At 41.9% G+C, this 11,930-nt stretch overlaps 1 protein-coding gene across 3 annotated transcripts in view; it reads right to left on the reverse strand.

Annotated features, from left to right (window-relative positions):
• Positions 1 to 480, reverse strand: part of ZFPM2 (zinc finger protein, FOG family member 2) — a 322,358-nt gene extending 321,878 nt beyond the window's left edge. The window contains exon 1 of one of the 3 annotated variants that reach the window (XM_064442248.1): positions 1 to 480. This exon is cut by the window's left edge and continues 22 nt beyond it. In XM_064442248.1, the coding sequence (XP_064298318.1) occupies positions 1 to 18 (18 nt within the window). In that variant the 5' untranslated portion in view covers positions 19 to 480. The other 2 variants (XM_064442247.1, XM_064442246.1) reach the window with 2 other exon arrangements.
• Between the last annotated feature and the right edge of the window lie 11,450 nt (positions 481 to 11,930).

An 11,930-nucleotide genomic window follows, 5' to 3' on the forward strand; every position in this document is an offset into this window, starting at 1 on the left:
CTGTTTCCTTCGGGACATGCTGCTCGGCGGCCGCCCCTGCCTTGCTCCAGGTACAGGAGTGGAGCCGGGAGGGGACGGGGGTGGTGGGAGGGTGACAGATCAACAGACGGGATTCATTGAGGAGTCGGTGGCCACCTCGAGATGCCAAGTCAAATGACAGAAAAACAGGGAGAGGGAAAGCGTGTGTGACGGAGGAAGAGGGGAAGAGGAACGGAGATCGGGGTGGGTGAGACGGAGAGCGAGAATGAGGGGATAGAGGAGCAGAAAGAACGGAGGGAGGGAGCAGGGGAAGGAGCGAGGGAGGGAGGGAGAGAGGAGGAAGGAAGGGAGGGAAGGAGAGAGAGAGGGAGGGAGGGAGGGAGGGAGGGGAGAGCCTGGCTCCTCGCTCGCTCTCTCTCTCCCTCTCTCGCCCGCTCGCCGCCGGTGCCGTGCCGCCGCCGCCGCGCCGCGCTCCGCTCCGACTGACAGGCGGCGGGAGGTGCCGGCGAGGGAGGGGGCGAGGGAGGGGCTTTCCGGGACGGGGGGGCGGAAAGAGGGGGGCGTTTGTCCGTCAGGCTTGACGGGCAGTGGCTGCTGCCAGAGACCAGTCCGCATGCAAATCGCCTCCTGCCTGCGGGGCACGGGGCGCTGAGGCGGGAGGCTTCAATTGTCCCGGCTCCGTCGGGGCTCCTGGCGGCGGAGAGAGCGGCAACTTTCCCGAAAGAGGCGCGGCAGGGGAATGGGCGAAGAAACTCCGTGACGGCCGGGCAGCCGGCGCGGGTCCCGCCGCCCCGCACAGGGGCTCCGCCGGGGTGTCCTGCCAGAGCCGGGCGCCCCCGCGCTGCCCGCGGGAAGGGCAGCGCTTCCTCCCGCGCTGGCCCCTAGGCCGGGAGATCCCGGGGGTGCGGGGCTGGGCAGCGAGGGCAGAGTTTTCCTCCGCCACGCCAGCGCGCCGTCCGGGGCGGGACGGGGGGCGGGGGGGGGGGGGATCCCCGATTTCGCCTCACAGGTGCCGCCGCGGGCGGGTGCTGGGGCGGGGGCGCGCGGCCCGCCAGCCGCGCGAGGCGGCCGTTGGTTGCGCCGTTCCAGGCAGCGCTGCGCGGGGCGGCGGCCGCAGGAGCCGCAGGAGCCGGAGCCGCCCCGGTGCGCTCCGGGCGGCCGGTTGTGCTTCCTCAGCAAACGCCCTCCTCGTTCGGGGCTGTCCAGCCGCCTGCGGCAGCTGGCGGGTCACGGGCAGCAGCGGCCCTCTGGTCACCGCTGTTCTCCCGCGTGACTGATCTTTTTGGTTTTTTACTTTTAGATAAGAGAGAAAGATAAGCCGGCGAACTACCTAGAGTTTAATTAGTTCCGCCCTTCTTAATAGTCATAATAGAGAAATTTTGTTTCTTGCATAGTAGAAACCAACATCTGACACTTCTGCTACTTCTGCTACCAATGAAGTGTGCTGACAAAGCTAAATCATTAGCAGTGCTCATGTTTACAGTCTGTGTCGTCAGGACAAAATTTCTTTTGAATATGCTGTTTAATGACCGAAATCATCTAATTTCCATATACAGTTGTAATGACCCGTTATGAACAGATCATGCCTTCTATACCTCATTGCATTGCTTAGCATTGCACATGCGTTGCCAGATTCTCAGTGTTGTCAAACATTAACTTTGCAAAAATCGTGGAAAAAAAAAACAAACAACAAAACACCAAACCCAACCACACAAAAAAACCACCAGCCTGATTTCACTGATGCCAGGTAAGGGCACTTGGTACTGAAACATCTTTATTACCGTGCTTCCAGAAATTTCAGGTCTGACACATGAATGTACTACAATGTGAAGTGTTCTTACAGCTTCACTGGTAGGAATTAAATGATTTATGCTCAGGTAAACTCTTAGGCATTTCTTTAACTCTTACCTCTGTGGTCCAAATAGTCTCCACAGAAATAGTTTTCAGCTTGACCCCTCAAAACTTGCAGTGATTATTTTTTTGGCCAATGTTGCAGAAGTCTTCGTATAAGCACCAGAAATTCTAACATGGCAATGCACTAAAATTTTCCATCATATTGTGTTAGAAAATAATGCCGGTAAATGGTGAGTGAATTTGCAAAACCACTTTTTTTTTTTTAATTAAATAAGAGAACATGATGGAAACTGCAAGCTCTGCTAAACATTTGTTGTTCAGATACTTTAAAGATTCAGAGTAAATAATAAATGTTTTCCATTTAGCTGAAATTATTGTGATGTGCCAAATTTATATTTCAATGTCTTTCCTTGAGGAGTAGGCTCATGGTTAAGTACCCGTGTAATAGTGGTAGTGTTTTCAAGAAGGTATTCTATGGCAATAGACAATCATGATAGTAGTCCACCAAATGAAATGCTCTACTACGGCTTTGTTGCAGAATTAGACTCAAACAGGGGCTTGAATTGAAACCCATCTTCCTAATTAAGCTTAATATTTGATCTTTACCCATTCTCACCATTTTCCTAAATCTTAGTCCAGTTCCCTAATCAGAATTTGGCTTTTCCTTCATATAGGTTGACCATTCTCTTCTATTTTGTTGCCTGTTTCCCACACAGTGTTTTCAGTCTAAACAGGTAATTTGACAGATATCACCTTTAAACCTACTCCTGTTTAAATGCAGAAGAATGGAATTGAGTAACCTGTTTCCAATATTTGGACAATATACAAACTGCAAGTTAAAAATTAATGTACTTTATGTGGTATAAACCAGTTATGAATAAGTAATAAACAGCAATGCAAAATGAAGCCATGCTAGAGCCTGTGTCACAAGTAAGTGTTTATTCTCACATACTGTTTAGGCTAAATTACATAAGAGCATGGTTATGCTGACTCTTGCTTTCGTAAATATTTAAGCAGCGATGCAAGTTAAGTTACATATTTTGTCTATTCTGAGGCATTAAGGCCATATTCTACTTTGTCAGCTAAAAAGAAGACATATAAAGACGTATTAGTTCTTTAACTATTCCAAGAGATATGTCTGATATCTTAAAGGATTATTATAGTCATGTCAGTGTATTTCAGTGTATTTTGGATTTGTTTACCTAAAGGTTAAGAAGTTGTTTATGAAATTCCAAAAAGAAACATACATATGTTTGCTGTTTTAAAATGTAATTAAAGGTCTAAATTAATGAATGATTTTCCCTAATTCACAGAGAAGTTTTCGTTTAGTACATTTTAGTACTGCATGAGAAGTACTCATTTTCTTTAGCAGAATATATAGCACGTAGTGTATCCCAGATGAACAAAAGCTCTAGCAGGCCTTGTCTGGTAGCTGAGGCCGGGCCAGGGCACAGCTCGAGCACTGCATGCCATCACTGATGCTGTGCGATACTTAAGCTGATCTCGGGTGCTGTTCACCAGGAGCTGGTTTTGTTATGCAGTATTGGCAAGGCTTCTTTGGTGGGACAGGGGCTTGAGTCATATGGACACAAGTTGAGTGGTGTAGCTTTCCCTCAGGGCCCAAGAATAGGCCCAGCATTTTCTGTTGCCCTGCAGAGAGAGTCATTCAGAGTAGATTTTTTAAATCTTACAAATAACCTTTTCCCCCTCAGTTGCATAATTTTCTGAACTGCTGTAACTATAATGATGTCCACATGCAGGTTGGAGTGTCTGTGCCGTTCACTGGCTCTTCAGGTTCACCTGTTGGACATTGCCTGTAGCAACCAGGCAGTGCTCAGAGAGCTTTGCCAGCATGGCCAGGGGAATGGAAACCCCTGTGGAAGGCAAGGGCAGCAGCTGAGCATGGGACGGGGAAAGAATGTCTCCAGTTTTTGAACTGAGGGAATGGTGGCCATCTGTCCAAAAGCTGAGGGTACAGACAGATAAGTAGAAATGATGGAGTAAAAATAGTTTAAAAATGTAGTGCTCTTCAACCAAAATAATAATTGGATGTGAGCAGTGGTGGTTTAGGCCCATTTCAGAAGACACATGCTCTTAGTTAATTACAATATATCAAGAACCACAGAATCACAGAATGGCAGGGGTTGGAAGGGACCTCTGGAGATCGTCTTGTCCAACCCCCCTGCTGGAGCAGGCACACCCAGAGCAGGGGGCACAGGAACGCGTCCAGGCGGGTTTTGAATGTCTCCAGGGAAGGAGACTCCACAGCCTCCCTGGGCAGCCTGTTCCACTGCTCTGGCACCCGCACAGGAAAGGAGTTTTTTTCTCATGTTTTGGTGGAACTTCTTGTGTTCCAACTTGTGCCCGTTGCCCCTCGTCCTGTTGTTGGGCACCACTATTGAAAAGAGTCTGGCCCCATCCTCCTGACACCCACCCTTTAGATATTTATAAGTATTGATGAAATCCCCCCTCAGTCTTCTGCAGGCTAAACGAACCCAGGTCTCTCCACCTTTCCTCATAAGGGAGATGCTCCTCTCCCCTGGTCATCTTGGTAGCTCTCTGCTGGACTTGCTCAAGGATTTCCACATCCTTCTTAAACTGGTGGGCTCAAAACTGGACACAGTACTCCAAATGTGGTCTCACAAGGGCAGAGTAGAGGGGGAGGATAACCTCCCTCGACCTGCTGGCCACACTCCTTATAGTGCATCCCAGGATACCGTCAGCCTTCCTGGCCACAAGGGCACGTTGCTGGCTCAGGGTCATCTTGTTGCCCACCAGCACTCCCAGGTCCTTCTCAGCAAAGCTGCTTTCCAGTAGTTCAGCCCCCAGCCTGTACTGGTGCATGGAGTTGTTCCTCCCCATGTGCAGGACCTTGCACTTGCTCTTGTTGAAGGTCATGAGGTTCCCCTTGGCCCAGCTCTCCAGCCTGTCCAAGTCTCATTGGATGGCAGCACAGCCTTCTGGTATAACAAGAAGAAGAGAACCTCCACAGAGGCTCACGTCTTAATCATCTCAAACTTCGTCACTTCCAGTTAGTTCTGTTCCTTACTAAGATTCTATGAAGATTTATATAAACTCTCTAACTGGATAGTTAATGCAGTTCAAAACTTAAATTCTTGAAATACCTGTGCTCTGGCAAAGAAACTAGGAAAACTGCAGCTTAGATTTCCATGATTTTCAAGTGTTAGCAACTATCTGACACATAGATAACATGCATACTTTTAAAAACAATGTCCTTCTTTGGAGAACACAGTGATTTTAAAAACAAGCTTTCCATTTCCTCATTGAGAAGAGGAAATACTAAAATATTGAAATATTGTCTTGGCAGCAGAATTAACCACTTGAACAGCACATATGGATTTCCTATCTTTTTTTGTGAAAAATAGTGTACACTGAGCAAAATAATTTCTGAATTCTCACATGAATTTGGATACAGGCTCTTGTATACAAAGATACTCACATATAATGAAGATATCCCAAAGTTCAGGCAGCAATTGAATTTGGAAGTAAATATGCTTGATTTCTGGGATATGCACATAATCAAGTTCTGACCACTTAAAACACCCAATAAGAGTAGGTAATGTTAAAAATGTAATTGCGTAGGTTCTCTTGGGCATTTAGGTTTCCATTTCCCTTCTAAGGACCTGGATTCTTCCATGATCTTAATCATAGTGTTTGGTTCTTTAGCTCTGAATGAAAAAAGAAAAGGTGGTATTTCCCCAAGTATTAGCCAGTTACAGTGTTAGAAAGAATATATGGCATAGCTTTTTGTAACTTTATTCTTCTCCTTTCTTTGGTCAATAGTGAGGTAGTTAACTAGACTGACCATGAAATTGTCATCATTAAGGCTCAGAATTAATACCTCTATAACATGGATATGGGACAATTTGCACCTTTCCCAGCAGTTTGAAAAATCTACAGTTTATTCTAACTTCATAACTTTGAGATTTTCTGTGTGGTTGTTCCAGACATACTAATAAGAGAAAGTAAAGAAAGCTTAGATTCTAAGACAACCAGAAAACAAACTTAAATCAAACATCACTGAGCAGCCGAAAAACGATCAGAATGAGCCTTGAGTTTAGAAGTAGAGCTTCCTCTGACTTTTGAAATAAAGATGAAAAAGCTCTACCAATTTGTTTCTAGATGACACAAAGGAAAAACACTGCAAGGCAGATTCCTCAGATGCTCAGGAACCTGCAGAAGATCTGAGGATCTACAAAGAGAATGGGTGAGACTAGCAGGTATGTATTGCCCTTTCAACCAGTCCTGTAAGCAAGTTAGAACTGAATTACTATTACATTTTTTGTGAATGTTTTACTCCCTAGGAGTGACCACAACCCTACGGTGAAGTTCCTGGCCGCAGGTTTTCAATGGGTACAGCAATGTAGGAAGCCAGACACACAGAGTGCTGGAATCAGTGCTGAGTCAGACTTCATGTTGATAGTCCAGACCTTTGCATCCATTCTGGGAGATCTGCCAGTGTTTAGAGGCCAAAACCCATGTCCACTCCATATGGAGAAGGAAGAATGGCATAGAAATAAATGGTGACCTCAGAAACTTTCTGGATTCCTAAGCAGACTTTTCCTAAAAAGGGTACTCTCTGGATTTGAGTTCATTTTTGGTTGGTGCAAGGCTTTTTCTTGGTGTCAGTTTCCTGTCTCTTTTCACGTATTTATTTAGAGCAGAAACCACTGCTCTCTTTCAATAGTTCGGTTATGCAAGATATTTTTCATCTCACATTAAAATTTATATCTTATTTGTTATCCAGAAATAGTGGCAAAGATTATTCTTCATTTCCTGACTGGATGCTCTCTGATATTGCTAGGTAATCTTATGGATGAACAAACTGTTAGGCTACCAAACTGCTTAGAGTTTTTGGGCAACTCTAAATCAGAATCACAGAATAGCCATCATAATTCTCTTCATAATAATATAAAATACTTTTTTTCACTGCACAGGATTGCAGTAATACCCTGGAAAATTTGCTTTTACTTATGAAAAATTATACATATAAAACAGCTCATAATTTTGACATCCAGGTTCTCCTTTATTGAAAAAATATACCTCTAGATTGGCAAAATTCTACTGCAAAAATGACTTGCACATGAGTATGCCATGCCTTCAGCCTGAAAAGAAAATTCAGGAGCTGTGGCGTAGCTAGAGAAAGCTTTTTAATTGAAGAAAGCTAAAAACATGGATGCATATTCAGAACGAGATATTGTATCACACATATGGCAGCATCTGGACTGTGGGGTGGAAGGAACAGTGTCCTATGGGGAAATATTTCAGCATGCCTCGGTTGTCTGAAATGGAGCCCATTCACCCCCACTGCTTACAGATGGCCGCTGAAAACTTAGAAATCTACTGCAACATGTATATAATCCCACACCACATTGCGAATTTCTGCCAGTGGCAAGACTGTGCAGCCCACAGCAGCAGTAACTGACTGTTTTGGCATGTGCAGGGGCTTCAGAGGCCAGTTTTGTTACAAGTCAGAGGACTTCTCTGCATTCTGTGACCTTACCCTCCCCAGGAGCACACTACAGTCTTAACACTCTACAGTCTGGGCTTCTGAGAGAGGCACCTTTCTCAGAGATGACAACAATAACGTAGCATGAATTTTCTTTCAGCTTCTAAGCACAGTGAGGGAGGAGTTAGGAAGAAAATACGAGAAAAATGAAGAAAAAGGCAAGGAATAGTAGAATAGCAGAAACAGAAGGGGAGAACAGGCAGCTCTAGTGCTTTGATAATCTTTATTTCTATCTTTATTTCTTTTTAAATAAGCCAACAGTAGTATTTCATGTAGATGTAACATAACACTGAAAAGATAACATTAATGTTGTCAAATTACTGTTTATGACTTTGGAGTGCAACACTCATAAAATAGTGACATGAGTATAAAATGCAAGTTTAGTCACAGAGCTTGAACTAAAATAACATTTTCTTTCTTGGTCTTCCGTTCCACTGTAACTGTTACATAGCACCCCTTTAGCAGTGTCTATATTGCATATAGCCAAATTAGATATTATGGGCATCTCAGTTTGCATGATCAAGGGTTTAAAAATGTTGTGAACCTGGAAATTTATATGATGATCCCCCTAGAGATAGAGTATTATCTATAGTGGATCTACCAGTTTATCATTATGGCTTTGTAATCACATTCATCACCTTTTAAAACCCAGTTTTAATTCTGCTATATATCCATCTAATGGATGTTCTTACACAAAACCATAATGATAGCTGGTAGTGTCTATGGTATAATCTGTACTTGTGTCCTCTCTGTTCCTCATATTGTGCAAATGAGGCTCCCCCCACTCCAAGCAGTAGCATAACCTTCCCTCTGCGTACATCAGGGTTGGTATTTTTTACCAATTTAAGGAACATATAAAACCATGCATCATCATCATCATCATAAATAGGAATAAGTAATAAAATCTAATACAAAAGCCTCAAAGCCTATACCAGCACAGCATCTCTTTTTGTGATTTTAGGTTCCTCTCAGTAGCATAGATGTTTTGGTTTATTAAGGGGGTGTTCATAATTTATTCAACTCTTCAATTTATGCCACTATCCTATAAATAGAATCAACTACATTAAAAGGAAATCTTACCATGCAAACACTCCTTCGAAAGTGGGACCCCCTAAGGTTTTCTACCTTCAGAACCAGATGTTTACTTTGCACAGCAGACTTAGTAAAATAAGTGAAAGTTATCATAGTCCAATGGACTGCAGAACAAAGGGAAAGTATAGTCAGAGTCAGTCAGTAATTTGTAACCCCATAGACTTGTGAGAAAATGTAAACAATTTTTAATACTCCACCTTACACCATAGTAAAGCTAAATTATTCTCAGAATTGGTTGACTTAAATACATCATTGATTTGGCTGATATTAGCAGTATACATAGTGTTTATCTCCTTTATATTATATCTGCTCACAATTTAATTGAAATTCTCCTCTCTGCCTTAAATCCACAAGTAACACTAAGGAATTCACATTAACACTTTAAGAGGTAAAACTATGGTTACAATTTTCTGAAGCATCTTAGTAACTTAGGATCCTTTTCAGTCTTGCTTTTTAATCCCTCTTGAAAATGAAATTTAAATTTTGAATCAAGCTGCTTCCAGAAATGTTGCTCTAGAGACAATCTTGACAATATTGATAGCTAGGAATTAACATAGCTTAAAAAGGAAGAAATCAGAGTTCTTGATTTTTTCCCAGTCTCACTGATTTTAAGTGGATTTAGGTGGAAGCTCTCCAAATAAAAGTCCTGAAGAATAACAACTCCCTAGCCATTTCCCACGAGGCACCCAAGGGACAAAGTTGCCCTCAATTTCATAAAATCATTTTCATCAGTACAATTGAGTGTAGAGCATTTTTGTAGTGTTCTCCAATCATAAAAACAGATTATGTTGCACACTTTGGTGTATGCGACAGAGGAAAGCGAACCGTCTGACCTTTGATTTATGGTCCAAAAGACAAAATGCTGCTGCGTTCATATAAAATGCTGATTAATTAATAGCTATTACCAAAAAGTCTTTATGTTACATATTAAAATGTCTTTGTTATGGACAGGATCCACTTCATATTCACTTTCCCAAAAATCTAACTAGCGTTCTACGTTCTCTCTACAGCAGAGCGAGCAGACATGCGCGTGTGTAAATTAACACCCTCTTAAAATAGATACCCAAAATATTAGGCGGCTAAACATGACACATACTGATTCCACCAAAATAGTATTTTATTGGCCTTTGGAAATGAGACACATTGACCCATGACAAAGAGCAAGTAAGGAATGAGCTGAGCTGCATTTAGGTGAGAGCAAGCAGAGCAATGAGATAAGATCTCATGACACCACAGGGAAAAGCCACTGCTCTAGGGCAGTTTTGCCAGCCACACAAGGTGCCACTTAGGCAGTGTGTGGCTGGAGACATTTATGCATTGGGCTCAGCTCAGTGTTGCCTATTTTAGGGGACTACTGACAAACCCAAAATTAGGCTACCGCTCTATGTTTGATCTGGTCCATATCACTAATAATTAGAGACTCTTTAAATCCTGAAGTGCAATATTAGGCTTTTGCCATAATTAATTTAGGTTTAATCCTTCTATGAGAGATGTAGTCTTTCTGTATTTCTAGTACTACTCCACTGAACAAACACAGCAGACCACATTTACTCTTGTTGAACTCCTCTAACTTCAGTTACTTATTATCTGTAACAAAAATATAGTTTACTCTGTTTGCTCTTTTAAATTTCTTGTGTATTAGATATTATTTCATGGGTCCATCAGCTGGATGCCTAATGTCTACAGACTGTCTGAGCATGATATTTCTACAAATTTGTCTGTTTACTCCTGAATCCAGAGCACTAACTTCTTAACTGCCACTGGTAAACAAAAGGTATATTATTGGCACATACTCTCCTGGAGGATAACTTCATTTACAGCAAATATTCTTTTAAAAAATGCGGATAGCTTTTTTGCTTCCATTCGTCAAAAATAATTTTGATAGATGTTAGCCTAACCGGAACAACAGTACAACAGTGAGACCTGCAATGGTGGCTCTAGAGGCTTTATTTTTCACATTATAATGTTGAGTTTATTTGTGAATATAGTTAATATTTTACCTTGTTTCATTCAAATTAGCTGCCCTTTATATGGAAATAGTTCTATAATGAACACTAAACAATCTAATTTATGGATCCTATATTCCTACTTGTATTTTCCTGGTTTTTGGACACTGACCAACAAAATCCTAGAGGTATTTTTGAAACGTGATCCTTTCCCTGGAGGTTGTTGCCATGGACACTCTCTGGTCACGAAAGGGTAGATTTCATGACTCAAATAGCCACAGATGAGCATATTTATTCAATGAGGTTTTGTGCTTATTTTAAATTCCCTTTCACTCACTCACTCTCTAGGATTGGTGCACATTAAAAAGGCAAAATTTTACATGTGAAAATGTTGCTCCTTAGTCATTTATTCCCTGAATGACACACAGGAATTATTAATGAACACTTTTGTATAATTTTAATGTCATATGTCACATTGTTATTTTTGTTACATCATTAACAGTACTACTTCCTTCGACTTCTCACCACTTCTCTCCCAAATAGCATTTATTCCTTAATCCATCATTTTAGCCTGTATATCAACTATATGAGATTCCATATTGTTTGCAGACTGAGAATTTTAGGATGACAGAATGTAAAATTTCCCTCTCTCAAGCTAATGAATAAATCAAACCATTTTTCTATATTTTCTTGTCATTATTCTTGTCATTATACTCATGTTTTGCTCCATGATGTATTCTGCACTCCTGATGTTTACGGTGCTTGGACACCTGGTTTATAGGCTGTCTTTTCTGCTTCTCAGGATGCATGTGCTTGTGATGATAAAACAAGATAATTACTATTATAAAGGGCTCTTAACCTCTTACCTTGTTCCATAAAGTGAAAAACATTGCTTGATCTATTGATAAGTGCAGGTTTACTCACTAATGAATTAATTCATAATGAAATCTCACAGATGGACTAATCTTTTTCTAATATCTTTAATTAGTGCAAAGTATAAAATTTCTTCTAAATTAGAGACTGACCAACAATTCTGAGTAGATACATGTCTAAATACTATATGCAAACTCACTATATATTCAAACAATGCCTAAAAATAGAAGTGGATGTGGATTTCATAAGATCAGAGATATATCAGCTGAAGAAAGTATATCAGATTCTGAATTAATTTTCTAAGATATTCTTAGTTTATACCTATAAAAAATGGGTAGAAAAGAGGACCCTGGGAAGTACTAACCTGTCAATGCTCTCACCTCTGTGCCTTGGAAGATCATGGAACAGATTCTCCTAGGAGCTATGCGAAGGCACACGGAGGACAGGGAGGTGATCTGAGACAGCCAGCAGGGCTTCACCAAGAGCAAGTCCTGCCCAAGGACTCCAACCTGTGGAGTAACTGCATCAGTGGACAAGGCAAGAGCTATGGATGTCATCTATCTGGACTTCTGTAAGACCTTCGGCATGGTCCCCCACAGAATCCTTCTCTTGAAACTGGGGAGATATGAATTTGATGGGTGCACTGTTAGGTAGAT

Source organism: Phalacrocorax carbo, chromosome 2 (assembly GCF_963921805.1).
Source record: "Phalacrocorax carbo chromosome 2, bPhaCar2.1, whole genome shotgun sequence".
Taxonomy (NCBI): domain Eukaryota; kingdom Metazoa; phylum Chordata; class Aves; order Suliformes; family Phalacrocoracidae; genus Phalacrocorax; species Phalacrocorax carbo.